Source organism: Camelus bactrianus, chromosome 4, assembly GCF_048773025.1.
Source record: "Camelus bactrianus isolate YW-2024 breed Bactrian camel chromosome 4, ASM4877302v1, whole genome shotgun sequence".
NCBI classification, from domain to species: Eukaryota; Metazoa; Chordata; class Mammalia; order Artiodactyla; family Camelidae; genus Camelus; species Camelus bactrianus.
In genome coordinates, this window is record NC_133542.1 from 83,570,819 (window position 1) to 83,591,994 (window position 21,176).

Genomic DNA, 21,176 nt, shown 5'->3' on the forward strand with positions numbered 1-21,176 from the left:
TCTGAAGCAGAGACTGAAAGTTGTGCATTTATATCAGTCGACAGAAGAAAATGTCTGAAAGCATAATTACTAATGTCACATACAACAAAAAGCTGCCCCCAAAGGTAAGTAATGGTACTCTCAAAGTCAACAGTAAGAGAGGCATGTGAGATGGTAAATTAAGGCCATCTCTAGAAGACAATTCTGAAGCATTAAAGAAAAAGAGAGAAAATGAAAAGAAACAGGCAGTAGTGTGACCCACAGTAATTTTTTTTTAAAAAAGCAAACCAAGGCCGCTCTCTTTCTTGCCTTCTGAGACAGCCCGCACTCTGTCTATGGCATGTGTATCTACTTTTACTTCAAATGAAACACCCAACCCTGCACTTCCTGGCCTTCCTCTTGCCTTCTGAGACAGCCTGCACTCTGCATATAGAGTGTACACCTCTCTAAGTAAATCTACTTTTAATCCACTATGACTTGCATTTTAATTCTTTCCTGTGCGAAGCCAAGGACCCACACCTGGCAGGGCACGTCCCAGGGGCTCCACCAAGACCTGGCACACGGCCCTCCTCACACGCCACATCTGGTTTTCCTGCATCACCACCATTCAAAAAATAAATTCAATAAACAAACAAACAACCCCATTTACTCCACCCCTGCAAAAGCAAATCTATGAGTATCTGAATGAGTAAGAAAAGGATTTAAGACCTTGGTGGAGGTAAAAAGAATAAAAAAGGTAAAAAAAAAAAAAAAAAAAAGGGAAAACAAGCAAAAATCACGAGTAGCTGTAGCACATCCCTCCTCAAAAGGCAAGCACGCCGTCCACCAGAAACTGACACAACATTGTAAACTGACTATACTTCAATTAAAAAAATTTTTTTTTAAAGAAGTCAAGCAAATACACCGATATTGGAAGCAGCCTGCAGTGGGGATGACGTTTAGATTTCCAAGGGGCCAATATCAACTCTATCCATGTGGTTCCGAAAGTTCAGGATATTAGAGAAACATCATGTTAATAGCACTTCAAAGCTGCCAGCCTCTGCCGGCACAACTTCAGTTCAGTTCCACTGTCTCCTATGCTTTGGTTTCCTACTCACCTAGACAGCTCTGGCTGGAGATTCCATCGTCCAACATACAAGGCTCTTCTCCCAACTCCAAGGTGAACATGACTTCCGGTTTGGGAACTTGACACCCTAGCAGGAGGAAGTGACAGAAGACTTGACTTCAGACGTCATACAATAAAGCACTCCATTTACTTTTCAGAAAAGTTCATAGGGAAACGGAAGTACACTCATAATACCCAGAAGAAATTGTTAAGAATACAGGACAAAATCAGGACAGAAGTATTACATACTTCAGATGTCCTGCCGTCTTTAGAAGTCCCACATGCCTCAGAAATCCCACAGGTGTCAGAGATCCCACTGAGAAAGAAAATACACTCAATGAGATACAGCCTTGCCCAGCAGAGCTGTGCTTACCCACTGAGATCAAGTTGAAATAGTTTTCCAGCATTACATCCGTGTATAGGCTTTTCTGAGCGAGGTCCAGTTGCTGCCACTCCTCCCTGCTGAAGTCTACAGTGACATCCTTGAAAGACACCGATCCCTGGAAAAACACATGCCTCTTCAGGGTAAGGAGTCAGGATTGCGGGACAAGAACAAGACATTTAGGAACTTATTTTTAATAATTTTTTAATGAGATACAACCTATAAAGTTCCCAATAAATACCTAAATTTTACATTATTATTTTCAAGGGAAAAATAAATATTAAAAATATCATGCCATTCTTTCTGTGGTTCTGATACCAATCTGGGTTTTGGTTTAGTCTTTATTTGTGTACTGGTTACAAAAGAATAAGCTGTGAAAATTTATCAAGCTGCACACATTTGATGTGTGTGTTTCTTTTTGAATATGTGCCATATTTCATTAACACTTTCCTCAAAAAAGAAAGTATATTCAGACTTTCATTTTACTGAACTCAGCAATCTACTGAGTAAGTTCATTCTTTCTTTAAAAAAGATGAATAAAATAGGCTCCTTTTTCGAAAAATGGTCAATGGAATGTAACCAAGAATCCAGAAATAAACCGTCATATTTATAGTAAACTGATGATTCAACACAGGTCTCAGAACAACTTAAAAGGGGAGAAATAGTCTTTTCAACAAATAGTGCTGAGACAAGTGGACATCCACATGCAAAAAAATGAAGTTGGATGCTTACCTCATGCCATACAAAAAAAACAAAAACAAAAACAAACTCAAAATGGATCAAAAGGCCTAAATGTTCAAAAGGACTTACACTTTAGCTAAAGGGTAAATCTTTATGATGCTGGATGTAGCAATGATTTATTAGATATAAAATCAAAAGCACAAGCAACCAAAGAAAAAAACAGATAAATCAGATTTCATCAAAATTAAAAACTTTGCTTAAAATGATACTATCAAGAAAGGGAAAAGACAACCCCAAAGGCTCAGAGAAAATGTTTGCAATTACATATTGGATAAAGGACTTGTATCTAGAATATATAAAGAACTCTTGTAACTCAATAAAAAGATAAACAATCCAATTAAAAATGGGCCAATAAATTGAATATACATTTCTCCAAAGAAGATACACAAATGGCCAAAAAGCACAAGAGAGGTTCTCAGTATCTTTAGCCAATGTATGTCAACTAATGATGAATTTTAAAACGTGGTATTAAGAGAATATTATTCAGTAAAATGTGGTATATTCATACAAGAGAATATTACTCAGCCACAGAAAGGAATGAAGTACGATGTATGCTACAATGTGGATGAATCCTGAAAATATTACGCTGAGTGAAAGAAACCAATCACAAAAGACCACATACTGTAAGATTCCATTTATATGAGATGTCCAGAACAGGCAAACCCACTGAGACAGAAAGATTACTGGTTGCCCAGGGCTAGGGGCAATGGGAGGATTTGGCAGGTGACAGCTAAAAGGTATGAGTTTGGATGGGGCAGGGAAAGAAAATGTTCTAAAACTATGGTAAAGGTTGAACAACTCTGTAAATATACTAAAAACCATTGCATGTACACTTTAAATGGGCAAACTATATGATATGTGAAGAGGACCCTCTTGAGGCATTGTTATTTCCAGATGGCACATAATAGCTTGTGGCAGTCCAGTGCTTCTTTCCAGAAAAACTATAAATGCCAAATGAAATTCTGAAACCATCTGTTTGAAAGCGCTGGAAAGCTGTTAGGGGCTAAGACTCTCAAGAGAACATTGAAGATTTAATCTGATGTATGTAGCCACTTTTTTACTGGGAGTATTTATCAATTCTGGGTGTGGGCAAACGGTAAGAATCCAGCTTTGGACCAGCAGAAGGCTACGGCTGGGTGACAGAGAAACCAGGGGAGCTCAAACACATGGCCAGCCCCCCCCCACCCCCACCCCGGACATCTGCCAAATTCTCAGGCTGTATGAACAGAAGACTAAGAACTTAAGTAGACAGCCTCTGAAAAGTGAAGCAAAATTTTAGTAGTGTGGTAAGGCAACAGAGTTGGCATTTGCAAGGAGGAGGGTCCACAGTGGACAACCCGGGCTCTTAGCTGAAAATCCTGGGTGGCCAGAGTGACCCAGAGGCAGACTCTTACTAGGGCTTCTACTCAGCCTCGATTCAACTGTGCCTGACCGGATAAAGGTATTCACCCTCCACTCTGCCTGCCAACAGAGGGAGAAACTATTCCTCTGAGAAAGGAGACCATAACCTTGATCCTCTACAATGCTTTAAACACGGTTTGATACAATAAAAGAAATCCTACGCCTGCCCAAAGACAGGGCCACACATCCGAACCAGAGGGGAAAAAAAAAATCAATAGAAACAGTTCTACAGAGGATTAGAGTTAGATGAAAAGATGGAGAATTTCATTAGGGAAATGGGACTTACAATAAAAAAATCAAATCAAAATTCAGTATCCAAAATTAGGAACTGACAAATTTTAAATAGCGGAATATGGAATGACTGAAATGGAAGACAAGCAAATGGAAAACATCCAAACGGACCCACAGAGGGTTTTTTTTTTTTAGTTGAAGTACAGTCAGTTTACAATGTTGTGTCAGTTTCTGGTGTACAGCACAATAGTTCAGCCATACATATATATACATATATTTGTTTTCATATTCTTTTTCAGTACAGGTTACTACAAGATATTGACAGGTTTTTTAATGAAAATAAACACAAGAGCATGTGACGTGTCACATGTAAGGCAGTGAAAAGGAGTAACATATTGTTGTCCGAGAAGATAAAGAGGCATAAGCAATATTTGAAAAGGTAATGGTGAATGATATCAACTCAAAGATTCAAGAAGCTTCTCAAATCCCACTTTACAAAACTGTAAATATTGACTATACAAAAACTGTAACAGTAGTATCCTGTGAACTTTAAAATTTATGTAGAATTAAATGCATGAAAGTAATAATGCAAAAATGAGAAGCAGTAAGTGGAATTAAGGTGCTGTAACAGCTATTGAGAAGGGGGTGAAATAATAACAAGTCAAAGATGAATATTCTAACACCTAGGGAAACAAAAGAATATATAACAAACAAGTTAACAAAGTAAAAATTTTAATTTTGACTGAAAGAAAGGTCAAGAAAGGAACAGAAAAATCAACAGATGGTTCAAATATAAATGAAATATGAAATGAATAAAACTGGATATACAAATTCAAATATAGCAGTAATTACATTAAATGTAAATAAACCAAATAATCAAGTTAACAGCAAAGACTGAGACTTCCAGTTCAAGAAAAAAAAATAAAATGAGTTAAGTGCATTCCACCCTATTCCTCCTGTTAATTACCTAAAAACCTAGAAAAATATATAAAGCATCTATCCGCACCCTTGGCTTTCTCTCAACAGCATACTTTCCTGATAGTGAAACTAACTTCAGTGTCTTTTGGCATCTTGCTAGCCCCCAAATTTGCCAAATCATCAGGTCTAATTCTTTTTTGCTCAACAGTTCTTCCTTCGATCTCTTTCTCTTAACATTCACATTTTACTATAAGCAGGAAGCAGAAACCAGGCTACATCTCCAAACTTTCCCTTGAAAATCTCCTCAGAGGGAAATCCAGGTGCATCACTAACAAATCTACTTTCCACAAAAGTACAGGACAAAATTCCACTAAACTGTCCGCCACTGTGTAACAGAGATGTCCTTTCCTCCAGCTTCCAATAACATGTTCCTCATTTCCTTCTGAGTCTTCACCAGCAGCATCTTTAACATTCCTATTTCTTTTTTGTTGTTGTTAAAGGAATAACACTCCTATTTCTATCAATAGTCTGATAATAATAACTTAGTTATTTTCTAAAACAAAACAAGTTTTTTTTCTACCGTGCTCCTCACTTCCTTCTGATTCCTCTCTCAGAGTTAACATCCCTATTCCAATTTACCAGTCTGTTCAAGGAAACCTTGCCTCTTGCTATTACACTCTTCAAAATTTTCAGTTTCTGTCCATTACCAAATTCCACAGCCACTTCCCCATTTCAGGGTATTTATTACAGCATCATTCCACTTCCAGGTTCCAAAACCTGTAATGGTTTCCTATTGCTACTGCAGTAAGTTACAACACACTTAAAATAACACAATTTATTATCTTACAGTTCTGAAGGCCAGAAGTTGAAAACGGGTCTTATCGGGTCAGCAGGCTATAAGGGAGAACTCATTTCCTTGCCTTATCTAACTTCTAGAGGCTCATAGCCCCTTCCTGTATCTTCAAAGCCACCAGAGTAGCATCTTTAGATCTCTCCCTGACTCTGACCCTCCTGCCTTCCTCTTTCACTTATCAGAACCCTTGTGATTACACTGCCCCCCAACCCAACCTAGATAACCCAGGACAATCTCCTCCCCACCTCAAAATCCTTAACTTAATCACATCTGTAAAGTCTCTTCTGCCACGTGGGGTAACGTTCACAGGTTTCAGGGATCAGGATGTGGACACCTGTGGGGGCCTTTATTCTGCTTACCACATCCAATAAGAGAAAGTGGGGTGGTAAAGGTAAAAAACAATAGCTTAAAAATTCTAAGTAAAAATGATTTACAATCTAGAATTAGCTGTGAAATTATTAAGGGTAAAATAAAAATATTTCCAGACATGCAAGGTCTCAAAAAATTTACTTTCCACACACACTTTCTAGAGAGCTACTGGATAATATTCTCTAAAAATGAAAGCATAAGTCAAGAAAGAGCCAGAAAAGAGATCCAACACTCAAGGGACGCGAAAGGAATTCCTAGTACCATGCTAAGAGGAGACCCCCCAGTCAGTGGATGAGTATCCAACAGACAGCAACTTCGAGCAGGTCAAAAACACCAAGGGAAGTTTCTTTCAACAGCTCAAACAAATAGCCTATATTCTGGAGCCCAGTTGCCTGGGTTTTACTCTTGGCTTCACCACTGACTAGCAGTGTGATCTAGGGCAAGTTAGTTAACCTCTCTGTGGATCTGTTTCCTCCCCTGTAAAATGACGATAATTATAGATACGTCAAAGGGGTGTGATTAAATCAGTTCATAGAGCGTGTTAGCAGTGCCTAGCATACAGTAAGCACGATGTTAACGTTTGTGATTACTGTGACTGCTATTAGCTAGTGTATTTTAACACATTGAGAAGACATATATATACCTGGGAAGAAAATGGAGTTCAATTAGTGATCCAAATACGAAAAATGAAACAAATGATTAAACCAAACAATAATTAATTCCAGGTAAGACACAACAATCGTGCATAAAAGGTAAAATAAATGGTTTAACTGAGAGATAATTAAAATAACCATAATAATAAATACAGCCTATTGATTTACCCCAAATTATAATATACCTATTTAAGTAGGAGGGGACCTAAGAAATGTGCATGTGAGTGTTGAAGGCTTAAGTGTCTAAAAGAGTTAAAACCTTATTTTCCATTGTGCTAAGTCAGTAGATACCACCTAAAACTGAAAACCAAGAGGTACAAATATAAACATGTTATTAAGACATAGGAAAGCAAATACTAAATGAATTAGTTCAACTGAGTTCAGAGAAGCTGGAATTCGAGGGGTAAGAGAGCAGATGACAGCTGTTTCTTCTAGGAAGCCTCAAAAAACTTTTTGACTCAGTAAATACAGGTATAAGTTTCATGATACCCAAAATTAAATCTTTACTTTTAAAGGTTAAGATGCAAAGAACAAAGAGGTAAATATAATTGAAAAAAATAAGAAAAGTATGCTTAATATATAAATAACTCCTTTTTAAAAAAAAAAAAATCAGTGAACTGACTTTGACTCCTGGAAAGATGGGGTAGAGGCACTCGTCCCTGTTCATCCACTAGGTACATCTAGAAACCATAGACACTCTCCATAAAACAAACCCAGGAAGACTCTGAAAGTTTAAAGAAAAAAAGGCGAACTGTCTAGGGACTTCAGGAGCCAAGGAACTATACAGCACGCGTTCCCTGAAGTCAGCTGACTCATACTGCCCTGACCAGGTACTAGAAAAATCCCACAACCCAGAAACACCAACAAGGGCACATGTGAAAAACAAAAATAAGTCTGCTCTCTTTAGCTAAAAGCCCAGGAAAGGGGCAACCTAGAAAGACAGGAAACTTTTATTAGACAAAACGTACTCCAGCCAAACATAACTGATTAAAAAACCAACAAACAAAAACTTTAGGCCTGATCACATACCCATCAGAAAAAAGGCAGGGAGTAGCTTAGATTCCCACTCTTGCCTGGCTGAACAAATGTGCCCCTTCACACTCTACTGGAGTGGTGTGGAAAAGGAAAAAAGCCAGGTGTGGGTTTGAGACTTTCATCCATACATAGCAATAACAAAGGAAAAAAAAACAGGTCTATATCCCCCCAAAATATGATACAAAAATCCTTAACAAAATATTAGCAAATACAGATATATAAAAAGAAGTATACGTTATGACCAAGTGGAATTTATTCAAAGATTGCAAGGCTGGTTCAATATTTGGAAATCAATCAATGTAATTTTCCATAGCAATAGGCTGAAGAAATAAAATCACCTGACCATCTCAACAGATGCAGAAAAAGCATCTCACAAAATTCAACACTCATTCATAATAAAACGCAAAACATTGCTTCACGAGGTGGTCCTTGGACCAGCAGCACTAACATCCCATGGGAGTCCCAGCCCCACTAAATTAGAATCTGAAGTCATGAGCAAGTGTGAGAAGCACTGGTTTATAAGTCAGCAGGAGAGAACCTGCTAGTGCACTTCTAACAGGTTGGCTGAAGTCACTGCTCTGTTTCCCTTCATCTGAAGATCTATCAAAACTTTTCTCAAATACCAAGAAGCAGGAAGTCTTTACAATAGGTGAAATGCATTACTTTTCAACAACATAAACCATGTGTTTCATTCCCTTTACTGTTGTGTCTTTCAGGACGATCAGAGACAATTTTACAGTTCAAAGTTCATAACTGTGTGAAACCGGACAACTCACATGTATCTATAATCCAAGCTTGACTTGGAGTTGAGAGTCTTTACTTTCTCTGATCTTAGTTTTTATTTATTTATACTTGTCCACCTCACTGTATGGGTTAATAGATGCCTCCTAAAATCCACTAGAAAATAAAGAAAGCAACAAGTAAACACATGAACAAATAAGAACTCACCAGGGACTTGGTCATTTCTGGTTCTTCTGGGAAAAGCGCAGAGATCTGAGAAAACAGGTTGACAGAGGGACAGATAAGAGAATGGAGTTCAGTATCACACATAGACACATACATCATTTAGTGTCCATGCACCTGACCCAAAAACTTATTTCTAGAACTACATCATAAAAAATCATCCTGTGTTACACAAAGATTTAAATGCAGGAGTTTTACCAGAGCATAGCTAACACCAAAAAAAAAAAAAAAAAAAAAAAAAAGGCTAGAAACATCTTGATACCTAATAATTGTAGACAGCTTAAATACTTTATAGGATATCCAAAAGATATAGTTTGTAAAATGAAACCACTGTTAAAAAAATTAAACCACTGTAGAAAAATACGTTAAAGTGCCAAGAATAAGAAGATGTATTAAACGGTATAATTCCATCTTCTCTAAACAGTATGTGTGTACCTACGCGTGCACACACACGCAACAAGAATGCATTCCCGCACACAGAACTACCAGGAAGGAAATATACTAATATGTTAGCAGATATAATATTTGGGTGATGGTAAAATTATAGGTAATTTGAATGCTTATGTTCTTATTTGCCGGTCAAAGACAAAGGAACTGTTTTTAAAGAATATAACGATTTTTGTTCCGAGCTTCTGTGACTAGCCCATCACAAGGAGCGAGAATATCCACAAAGACCAGAAAGGGAGACTTCTAGCTTTTCCACTGATCTTTGCTTACAGTTCTTTAAAGGGACCTGTCAGTGGAAACTCTGCCTTAGCTACAATATAGCAAATGAACTTGGTTCTAGTCAATAAACAAACCTTAAGACCTGAGCTGAGTCACTTACTGACTGAAGCCATTGTTTTCTGATTTTTTTTTTTAATGAATTTCCTAACATAAAGGAGGGTTGAATTGTTTGTACAAGAAACACACATATACTTTACATCCGGTTTCAACAATTAGTATTTTGCCACTCCTGGTTAATCTTTCTAGATACACATAAAGTTACATGTAAATTCATACATATATGAATATCTGAGTATATGTATACATTTATATCTTTTTTTTGCTGAACCTTTTGAAAGTTGCAGCTGTCATGACATTTCATTCCTAAATATATCACATAAGTCTCCTAAAAGATCAATATCACACCTGAGAAAATTAGCAATTCTGTATCATTTTAATATTCAGCGCATATTTGAAATTCCCAATTACCCCAGAAACACCTTTTCTTGCTGTTTTCTTGGAAACAGTTTCCAATCAAGGCTCATGCATTGGCCCCTGTGTCCCTTTTACCCTAGACTTGTCCTCCCCAATATTTTTTTATGATGGACTTTTAAAATTTACTTTTGCTTCTAACTTTTATATTAGAGGTATTTCTATTAAATACACTTTTCTAATATAAACAAATTTTGGGTTACTACTTCATTGATTTTCTTCTGTGTGGTATAACTTATATAAAGCACGTGGATATTAGGTATTCAGCACTTTTCCCTATTTTTCAGACTTGTGCACCTGCCATCCAGATCATGAGAGAACTTCTCTAGAACCTCTGGAAAGTATTAGTGAATCAAGCCATCAAACTTGTAAAAACAAAACAAAAAAAAATGCAAGAGTCAAGCATCTCTACTAACTTTCTTGCATTGCTGGACTTGAGGGTAATCAAACGCTATTTATATAAATTATTCTGGCTACAAGTGAAGGAATGGGAAAAATGTCCATTTTGCACCCCTAATGAAAAGTGGATCTAAACAATCATCAGCGGCTGCTCACATCACAAAAACAGATAACCAGACATTACGTGCCTCCTGATGTACACAATATCACCTGGGAAGTAGACTTGCTCCCTAAAAAAACAAAAAAGAAACCTGAATCTGATCGAGTCTCTAAATCTACCTACCAATTCAATCAACACAAAATGATATTTTAAAATGTATTATAATTTTTTAAGGTGTGATAATAGCCCTGTGGCTATTTTTATTAAAATAATTGGATATATTGAAATACTTATGGGTAAAATGACAAAATGTTTGAGATTTGCTTCAAAATAATCCAACAGAAAAGGCAAAGTGTTGGAAGAAGGGACAGATGACAAATGACTGTGACTTGGTAATTGTGGAAATCGATGGGTAAACGGGGAACGTTTACACTACTTTTTGTACATTTGTATTTTTGAAATTTTCATAGAAAAAATGTTTAAAAAGTCATTTTTTGATAATATTGACTGAATAATATGCACAATCTAAAAGCTGAGAATTACTTTTTATTCAGGGGAGCTGCTGAGGACTTAAGCCCAGGATACAGCCCCTCAGATAGACAGCTCTGCGGAACTGTTCCAAAGAGAGAAAGGAGGAGCCCGGATATACAGGAGTTTTTGCAAAATGAAACAAAACAAAAACAATAAACAGGTAGTTAAAACATCAAAGATTACAGTTGATTAAAGAAAATCTACATCTCAAGTTAATGAACTTATTAGCACTTTTCTACAGATGGGAAGATGCAAGAGTCAGGGCTCACTGAAATCATTCCTTCAACATGCACCTTCCCTGTCTAGGGCCACTATGCTGGTTTTTTCCAACCTGAGTCCCCTCGGGGTGCACTGTCAGGGGTGGCCGCAGTGGCTGATGGCTTGATGGTCTCAACATCCTTTGTTTACTGACACGGCAGGTGACTTTCTTCATCCACAATAATCTGTGACTACAGATTGAGTCTCAGATGATATGAGGGAGCTATGTAACTTTCGTTGGGTGGGTAATGGCCTGCTGGTTATGCGGGGGAAAAAATTGCCCCCATCAGTTGGATTTGCATGCTGAAGTTTTGTGGGTGACTTGACACGGTATCCAAGATTTGCTTTAAAATATCCTCGCTAAAACAAAACAGGCGGGAAGAGCAGGTGAAACGATAGTGGCAAATGGTTGATTATTACTGAGACTGGGTGATGAGGGCATCTGGGGCTTCATTACAGTATTTTCTCTAATTTTGTGTAAGTTTGAAAGTTTCTATAATAAAAACTTAAAAAAATAAATCCTTTCCCACTACAGGGAAAAGCCTTGGAGTATATGACATCGGCCAAGTACTTTTCACATTGCAAAAGATCATGCTTTGTTTTAGCAAGTCCAGCTCCGAGAAATCTCCTGCATCTGGGACTCCCCCTCCCCGCTCACAGGAGCTGTCACATCCCTGGAGAGGCAGGATTTGAGCTGGGTAAGGGGTCTTTGGGACAAGCTCTACTCGGCTGGCATGTTCATCCTGGGCCTCACCTCTGTGTTATCTTAGAACGCCAGTCTTCCCAGGAGTTGAGTGAACACCCAAAGGCTGCCAGTGATTATTCGCCAAGGTTGGCTGGAGTCTGACAAAAAGATCCCAAAGGCTCAACTAAGTGGTCTGCCCTCAGGGCTCTGCAGAAACACCGGGGGATCCTGGCAGGGAGCGTGCCACTCGGTGACAGCCTCTCGGCTGTCCTCCCAAGAGTGCATCGAACAGTGTGGAACAGGGTGGTACAGGGGAGACAAAAGGTGTGGAACCGAATCAAGGAACATCTGAACCCCAGCTCTTCCACCTTCCAGCTGTGACAGTCTGAGGGACTTACTTCAGTCTCAGTTTCCTCCTTTTTATACTTTGAAGAGAAATAAACCAATTTTATAGTACTTGATCACCATCCGGCCCATGAGTGGCACATAAGCACTCATTAAATAGTGGCTACTGTCACTATTACAAAATCAGTAACCCACCTAGAACACAGTTACTGTTTCTTACTTCATCTGACTTCACGGGTCCCTCAAGTCATCACCTGCTCTGGCACCTAATTCCTCGCCCCTGCTCCTCAGTCTGCCTGCTTCAGCTGCTGATGGTTGTACACTGACCTCACCCCAGGGCCCATTACTCATACCTCGGAACCACTGGTTTCCGTGTCCTGCTGCCCAGGGGCCCCAGTCACTCATTCTGCAGTCCCTGATCCCAGAGCCTCCAACACCTCTATCTCGCAGTCCTGGCTCCACTCCTCCTGTGTGTTCTTCCTCTATTCTCAATACTTCTGGCCTGTGTGTGTGTGTGTGTGTGTGTGTGTGTGTGTTGGGGGCAGGGGTCCCCACATCAAGCAACTCTACAAAACCAGCTGGGTGTCCTACAGTTTAACTCAATCCTGACACCACCTACTTGGGAGTTAGCATTAGATCCCACAGGTTAAGGGCTCAGTCCTACAAGACTGTGCCCACCCCAAATTCAGGTGCCAATGAAGTTGAGGTTGTTACTTGTGCTTTGGACCATAAATCAGAGGTTCCCAGGACCCCCTCCTAGGGTTCCGTGAATTTGTTAGAGCAGCTCACAGAGCTCAAGAAAAGATTTTACTTTTTAGATTACCCACTTATTATAAAAGAATATAGCTCAGAAACAACCGGATTGAAGAGACGTATATGGCGAGATATGCCACGAGAGGTGCACCACTCTCCCCGAATCTCCCCGTGTTCAATCCAGGAGCTCTCTAAACTCCATCCTTTTGGGGTTTTGTGGAGGCTTCAGTATGTACAGATGATTTATTAAATGATTGGCCATTGGTGACTGATTCAACCTCCAGCCAGGGGGTGGGTTTCAAGTTCCAAAACTCTTAATAACTTGCTTGGTTCTCCTGGCAACCAGCCCCCACCCAGTGATCCTCTAGAGGCTTTCCAAATGTCACTTCATCAACATAAACTCAGGTGGGGTTGAAAGGAACTTATTATTTATAACAAAGAGCATCCATTTCACCTTTATCCCTCGGGAGCTATTTCAGGAGCCAGGAACAAACCCTATGGCCCTGATCACTTAGGAAATTACAAGGGTGTCATGTCAGGAGCTATGCATTGGGAATGGTGGATGAAAACCAAAATATATGCTTCTTATTATAATACAATACCACACGTACCAATAGCTGGCCTCCACACCTTTATCACCACTGTCTCCACTGGGGAGAAAAAAGGCACAACCTAAAAGGTGGGAATTATTTTTTATTCAGGGGAGCCGCTGAGGACTTAAGCCCAGCATTCAGCCTCTCAGAGAGTTCTGAGGGACTTTCCAAAGAGGTAAGAAAGGAGCCAGGATATATAGGACTTTTTGCAACAAACAAACAAACAAATAAATAAACAAAACCAAGTAGTCAGAACATCAAAAGATTACTGTTGATTAAAGAAAATCCAGACATCTCAAGTTAATGAATTTAGCACTTTTCTATGGATGGGACGATGCAAGAGTCTGGACTCATTGAAATCATTCCTTTGATGTGCACCTTAACTACCTAGGGCCAGTATCCTGGTTTTTTCCATCCTGAATCCCCTTGAGGTGCACTGTCAGGGGCAGCTGCAGTGGCTGATGGCTTGATGGCCACAATATCCTTTGTTTACTGACATGGCAGGTGACATTCTTTGCCCACACTACCACTAAGCATCTCCTTCAAGGATCCCAAGACTTCAATTCCAGACACACTGCACCTGCAGTGGGCCCTGAGAAATCAGCCAAGCACACCGCCCACTATCCACACCACTCATTAGGCCTATACATACCATCAACCTTTTCTGCAAACTGACACACAGACACACACACACACACAGACACACACACAGACACACACACACAGGATGGGACTTAATCAATGAACGAATCTAGGAATATTCTTGAATTTTAAAGATAAATTTTAAAATCTAAAACACTTCTAAACCTAAAGCATGTGTGAAAGAACAGATTATTTGCAGAAAAAGAATTAAGAAAATCAAGATGCTTCATTTGGAGTAATGAAAGCGAAAAATGATCGATGCCAGAAGTATCATCTGAAAGACCACTTCTCTGTTAGGGCGACAGACAGACATTTTCAGAAATAAAAGCAGTTCAGAATATCTCCTTCATCATCTGAGGAAAATACTCACAAAAGTATCCCACAAAAATAAGTGTAAAATGAATCAGGTGAGAAATCTCAAATAGAAAAATACTCTTCAGCAAAAATTTTTTCAAGAGATTTTTAATTATTAAAAAGGACAATGATGATATGATAAGGAGGCCATTAAACAGAAAATTAATAATACTATCCTCTGACAAAACATTTCTAATTATCTCAGGAAAAAACAAAAGTTATCTGGGTGTAGATGGAAACAATGAACAGAAATTTCATCAATTCAATAAAAGTATGAAGAGGAAAAGGCAGAAAATAATGAGTCAAAATTAACAGTAAACATTAAAATGGAAAGTACAAAATCAGGTAAATCATTATCACACTGAACTGAAAAGGTAAAATATCCTATTGACAAACAAACAAAGACTGGGTTATAGGTTAGATTTGAAAAAACCAAAATGTTTCCATTACAAGTAGTTAACCTAAACAATACAAATATAAATATAAAATAAAGCTCTGGGCAAAGATAAATCACCCAAATGAAATGAAACTGAAGGCAGGAATGACAATACAAATATCAAAGAGAAATTCAAGGCTGAAATTTCTTTTTGTTGAAAAGAGAGGTCCTTTAATAATAGCATTCAGTACGAGAAAAAGATGATACAAAATACATTAACCATGAGGTGTATGTATGCGTCTCCCCAAACACACACAAATAAAGTTAGCAAAAAAGCACACAGAACTAGAGTGAAGTATTAGTTAGAGATGATTATTTCATCTCTTTTAGAATATGATGTAGACCAAAAATAGGAAAGAGAAAGACCTGGAAATCACCTGGATTATATTTAATATACATAAAGAGAAGTTTGCACCATACAAATTGAGACTACACTTTCTCTTATATCCATTGAACAAAGTTCAATGCACCTTGTGTAACTTGTCTTCAAAGAATCTTGATAAAATTTTCAAAGTTGAGACTTTGCAGGCTACAGTTCATGACAATTCAATAATATTAAAACAAGCAATTAAAAACACGTCTTAATAATGTGGGAATGAAGAAACACAAATAACTCAGGATCAAAGTGGAACATCAAACTGAAATGATACATTTCAAAGATAAAGATAAAGATGTATTTAAAAGAAACTTTATACGGTTAAACATAGCCAGTAAAAGACTGGGAAGGTAAGGGTAAGGATGACAATTTACATCAAATGGAGAAAAAAGATAAATTATCTAAACAGAAAAGGATAAAAAGAGTAGACAGTACAAACACAATCGGTACTTCAAATGGCCAATAAAATAGATCTGGAGTTGCCTGATAATAAAAAAGAGAGAGAAAAATTATACATAAATATTACGAATGACAAATGATACAGAACGGATGAAACTAAGGTAAACTGAAATGTATATGCAATCTCACGGCAATATATTTTTTAAATATCTGGTAAAATGTACCATGATGATAAAAAAAAATTCATATATTGAGATATGGGGAAGTCATTTTGGCTTATACATGTTCCAACCTGAATTTTGTACAAACTAAAACTGCCTGTCAAACACACACAGCATGTCTGCTTTAACCTTTAAGATAAAGAATGTCTGTTTCAAAGATAAGAATAATTAACTCCTTTTCTATAGCATCCAGCGTTAACACTCCCTGGAAGGTAAGGCTCCCTTCCCAGACACCAGGGTCCTGCTGTCTCGCCCTGTACCTACTAGATCTGTCTCCTTTGAAGCCTTGAAGGAATACACCCGTGTCAGGTTTGACGTATGCTCTTTGTTCTACTAAGGTATCAGACTATGCTGAAAACCATGATTCAACCTAGCTGTTCCTCAGAGCCTTCTGAGAAGCTGTCGCCTGGGCTACAGTTCTCAGTTTGGCTCAAATAAAACTCTTTTCTGTTTCCATTATGATTATTTATTATTTCTATTCACAATAAAAAATCAGAAATAGAAACAAACCAGTAAGCATATGGGAGGAAATCAATGAGGATCTAGCATCCCTCAGCCCTCAGATCCCTCATTACCCAGGCCCCACGGCTATTCTCCCCAGCTGCACCCCGCAGACTCCAGGAATCCGCCCACGGATGCAACATCAAAGAGCTCACAAGCCCCATCTCTCTGCCTGGGAATCCACCGTCACAGACCGCTTCACTCCCACCCCAAGTCTCCGCGGATCCACCATTAAAGATCCCACACACTCTATCAAGCCTCCGAGAAGCCACCATTAAAACGCCACCAGCCCCCGTATTTCATCTACTGACCGCCTCCATCACTGACCCGAAAGCTCCTCGCGGCCACCAGAGCCCCTCCCCCGCTTCACTCAGCCCCGTGATGCTCCCCGCACTCACCTGCCCCTCATCCAAGCTCTTTCAGGACAGTGGTCATTTAATCCCAAGAACTACAACGGGACCCACTTCCTCTTGCTGGATCCCTCCCTGTCCCTGCAGGATTCCGCAGGCGCCGCCTGGGTGTGCGCATGCTCAGCAGTGGCTTCTGTGCTGGAAGCCGCCAGTATTCAACATGGCGCTGCGCTGGCCCCTCCCCCCTCCGCTGTAAAGGCTTAGACTTGATGCCAATATGGCGGCGCCTGTGCAGTCACGCAGGCCTGTGGGCGGCCATGTTGAAGGGATGTAGGTTGTGTAGTTAAGAGTTGAAGGGAGGAAAGGCAGAGCTGGATCTTTCTTTCTTCTGAAGCCTCCTCAGGCCAGATTAGCAACTGGAAAATGTTGCTGAAGCCTGAGACTTGTACTTAGAATATTTATTTTTCATTCACCTGCTTGGAGGCTTCTATTAATGTCATCCTCTTCGTATTCTCCTTAAGTTCTGCTATTTAAAAGATCCGGAGACCTTTTTGGATTGAAAAGCTCTGCTGTGCACTTGACAAGCTGCCTAGTATGTGTAGTGGGCTGTGCTGGGTGTGCTCTGCTTACAGTATGGAAGCTTAAAATCTCTTAGCCTATAGCATAGAAGATTCTTGTCATATACTGATGTAAAACCACAAGTAAAAAAACCTTTGATCCAAGGAGGTAGCTTGCTCAAATGCATGTAAATATTTTTTTCTCTCACGATGATAATGATAAATGGTGCACTGTAGATCATAAGGTCCTTTCCCAAGGTCACACCAAGGCTTCTCAATCTCGGCATGATTAACATTTTGGGCTGGATAATTCTTTGTTGTGGGGAGCCATCCTGTGCACTGTAGGGTGTTTAGCAGCACCCCTGGCCTCTGCTCACTTAGATGTCAGCAGCACCCCCACCAACAAGTTGTGACAACCAAAAATGTCTCCATACTTTGCCAAATGCTCCATGGGGGGCACTTTCACCCTTAGTTGAGAATCACTGCCTCATATAATTCTCACAACAATTCTGTTCTTCCAGAAAGACGGAATAGGTGTTCTTTCCCCTGTTCATTCCTCTACGCACAATTAACTCCCTGGAAATTACAAGGAAATCAAACACAAGAAGGCTCTGAAATGTGGAGAGAAGAAGGCAGACAGGCTAAGGTTCTTGGGACCTAAGGATTCTGCGCTTACTTTCAATGTGTGGGGAGGTGGGGTTTCCTCACACCATCATGCAATTCTGGGACACCAGCTAGGTGTCCTACAGTTCAACTCCATTCTAACACCATTCACCTGGAGATAGCATTAGATTCTGCAGGTTAAGGGCTCAGACTGACAAGACTACTACTAGATTACCGGCTTATTATAAAAGGATGTAATTCAGGAACAGCCAGCTGGAAGAGATGCACAGGGCAAAGTATGCGGGGAAAACAAGAAGCTTCCATCCCCTCTCCAGGTGCACCACTCTCCCCACTTCTCCAAGTGTTCACCATCCCAGAAGCTCTCTGAACCTTGTCCTTTGGGTCTTGATGGACATTCCATTACATGGGCATGATGATTAAATTGTTGGCCATTGGTGATTGAACTCAATTTCCAGATCCTCTCCCCTCCCTGTAATTGGTGGGGTGGGAGTGTGGGACTGAAAGTTCCAACCCTCTAATCTCATGATTTTTTCTCCTGGCAGCCAGTCCTCATGTTAGTCATTGTCCAAAAGTCACCTTATAAACATAACAAGAGACCCCTTTTTCTCTCATTACAGGAAATTATAAGGATTTTAGGGGATCTACGCCAGAGATAGGGACAAAGACTAAATATATATTCATTATAAATCACAATATCACAGGAAAGGAAGGAAAGGGTGGTCAGTTCTGTGGGTTTTCTTTATGCTTCATATATCCCAGACTTGCAGCTGAAGAAGCCAACAACCCAGGAATGCCAGCAGGTGCAGACCAAAAAAACAAAAACAAACACAAAGGGTCCCCGTGCCCAAAGCTCTAGTCAAAGGGCCAGAAAAGGGAATGCCTAGCAAGACAGAGAAGTTTTAGTGAATAACCTCTCTACTCCAGCTAAATACTATAAAATACACTGTGGCTGTGCCCCACCACACACGCAAAGTCTGGATTTCCACCCTCAAATATAGAACAAATTATTTCAAGTGATCCCCACTCCCTACCCACTGGGATGGTGTCAGAGAAGGCTGAGTAGGGAGCATGAGTTTCTTTCTTTCAACTCCTTGGTTTAATTTGTTTCTAAATATTTTATTGGTTTTGATACTATTATAAATGGGGTCATTTTTTTCATATAATTCATCATTAGTGTATAGAAATGCTACCAATTTGTGTAGGTTAATTCTGTGTCCTATAACTTTACTGGATTCACTGATTGGCTCTAAGAGCTTCTGGGTGTAGTTCTTCACATTTTCTTGTTAAATAATTCCAAAATTTGATTAAACTTGGTGTTGGTGTCAGTTGATTCCTTTCTCATTCAAGTTGTGCTTTTCTTGGTTTTTAGAGTAAAGGGTGATTTTTCTATTGTTAGGAGATTTGGGGCCCTATTTAAATTTTTCATTTTAGCAGGCAGGTGTCCTGTTCTGTTTAGTGTGCTGGTCCTGACCTACTTTTGTGGATAGTGGTTCCAGTGACAGTTTAACTTTTAGAGGCTCAGTGGTGTCATTTGGTCTGCTTAAGTGATGCCACTGGGGCTCCCACTGGTCCCTGCTGTGCCGCCTGAACGGACAAGAGGAGTCTTCCCAGGATGGGATGTTGGGTTTCTCTCTGGGAGAAGGGGTTTTCTGGCCTCAAGGGACAAAGAAGCTTTCCTGTCCCAGAGCTTCTGGTGGGATCTCTCTTATCTTTGGCGACAGAGAGCCCGACAGGTCACATGCTTGTTATGGTGGGACATTCCTCCCCTCCACCCCCATCTCTCTCACACACACACACACACACACACACACACACACACCCCAGTTACCCTAGCAACCATGGTGTCTCTGGGCAGGAGAGGAGAGTCTCAGGCCAATGAAGACAAAGTCTGCCTTGGCTGGGTGCTTTCTGTGGCCGGGTGCCCTCTACAGGCCACCTCCTGTAACGCCAAGTCTCTGGGTGGGAGTGGGGCTTACTGTTCACTGCTATTTTTAGCAGAGCTCCATTGTTGCCGGCACTGGCTTGCCTGGTGTACGTTTCAGGACTCCTGTTTGATCTGCGGTAGGAATGAGCTACCCGCCTGTTGCTAGGTTTGGTCACCATCTTCTGTTGGGTGGGGAAATTTAAGACACCCTACCACTGCCTTGTTTTCCCAGGCATAGCATACCAAACCGGTTCACCTTCCATTTACCACTTTTCAGAGTTCTCCTTTGGTTGCCTATTTAGTTATTTCCATCATTTATGGTTGCTCTTATCCAGACGAGCAAGAAAAACCAATCTGTGACATCTTGTATGGACCTGAATTCTATGTTTAACTTTTTAAGAAACTGCTAAACTGTTTTCAAATTACTGGTCTCATTTTACAATCCCAACAGCAGTGAATGAGAAGTCCAGTTGCCCTCACGTCTTTGCCAACACACATCATGGTCAGACTTCTAACCTTTAGTCATCCTAGGGGTTATGTAAGGATTCTCATTGTGGCTTTAATTTCCATTTTCCTAATGACTAATGACGTGGAACATCATTCATGTGCTTATTTGCCATTTGTATACCTTTTGTGAAATGTTCATTCAAATCTTTTGCCAAATTAAAAAAAAAACAAACAAAAAAAACCACCTGGGTGGTTGGTCTTGTCATTGAGAAGTAAGAGATCCTTATATATTGTAGACACAAGTCCTTTGCCAGATATGTTTTGCAAATACTTCCTCTTAGTCTGGGGGTTCCCTTTCATTACCTATACAATACCTTTTGAAGAAGCAGTCTTTAATTTTCCAAGTCCAATTTACTTGTATTTTCTTTTATATGTTGTATTCTTGTGATTTAAGAAATCTTAGCTCAGAGTGTATTATGCTCTAACAAATGACCACAAACTCAGAAGGTTAAAACAACACAAATGTATTATTTCAGCGAAGTTAGTGGGTCAGTCGTCTGGTGGACTTAGATGCTTTCTTTGCCCTGTCTCACAAGGCGGAAGTGAGTGTTGACTGGCTTGGTTCTTTTCAGAGCCTTCTGGGAAGAATCTGTGTCCAAGGTCAGTCAGGCTATTGGCAGATTCTAGTTTCTTTCTGCTGTGGGACAGAGGTCCCTGTTTCCTTGCTGGCTGTCATCTGGGGGCTGACCGTAGCTCCCAGTGGCCTCTCGCCAGTTCTCGCACATGGGTCCCACACATCATAAGCCAACAACAGCACAGCCAATCCTCGTGTCCAAACGTGTATTTTACAACTT

General features: G+C 39.9%; 1 protein-coding gene across 2 annotated transcripts in view; it reads right to left on the reverse strand.

Annotated features, from left to right (window-relative positions):
• Positions 1-16,946, reverse strand: part of ZNF484 (zinc finger protein 484) — a 35,274-nt gene extending 18,328 nt beyond the window's left edge. Inside the window, exons 1-4 of one of the 2 annotated variants that reach the window (XM_010967491.3) lie at positions 16,819-16,946; positions 8,616-8,660; positions 1,458-1,584; positions 1,077-1,172 (exon numbers count right to left, since the gene is read on the reverse strand). In XM_010967491.3, the coding sequence (XP_010965793.1) occupies positions 1,077-1,172; positions 1,458-1,584; positions 8,616-8,630 (238 nt within the window). In that variant the 5' untranslated portion in view covers positions 8,631-8,660; positions 16,819-16,946. The remainder of the gene's footprint in view (positions 1-1,076; positions 1,173-1,457; positions 1,585-8,615; positions 8,661-16,818) is intronic. The other variant, XM_045504634.2, reaches the window with a different exon arrangement.
• Positions 16,947-21,176: the final 4,230 nt, after the last annotated feature.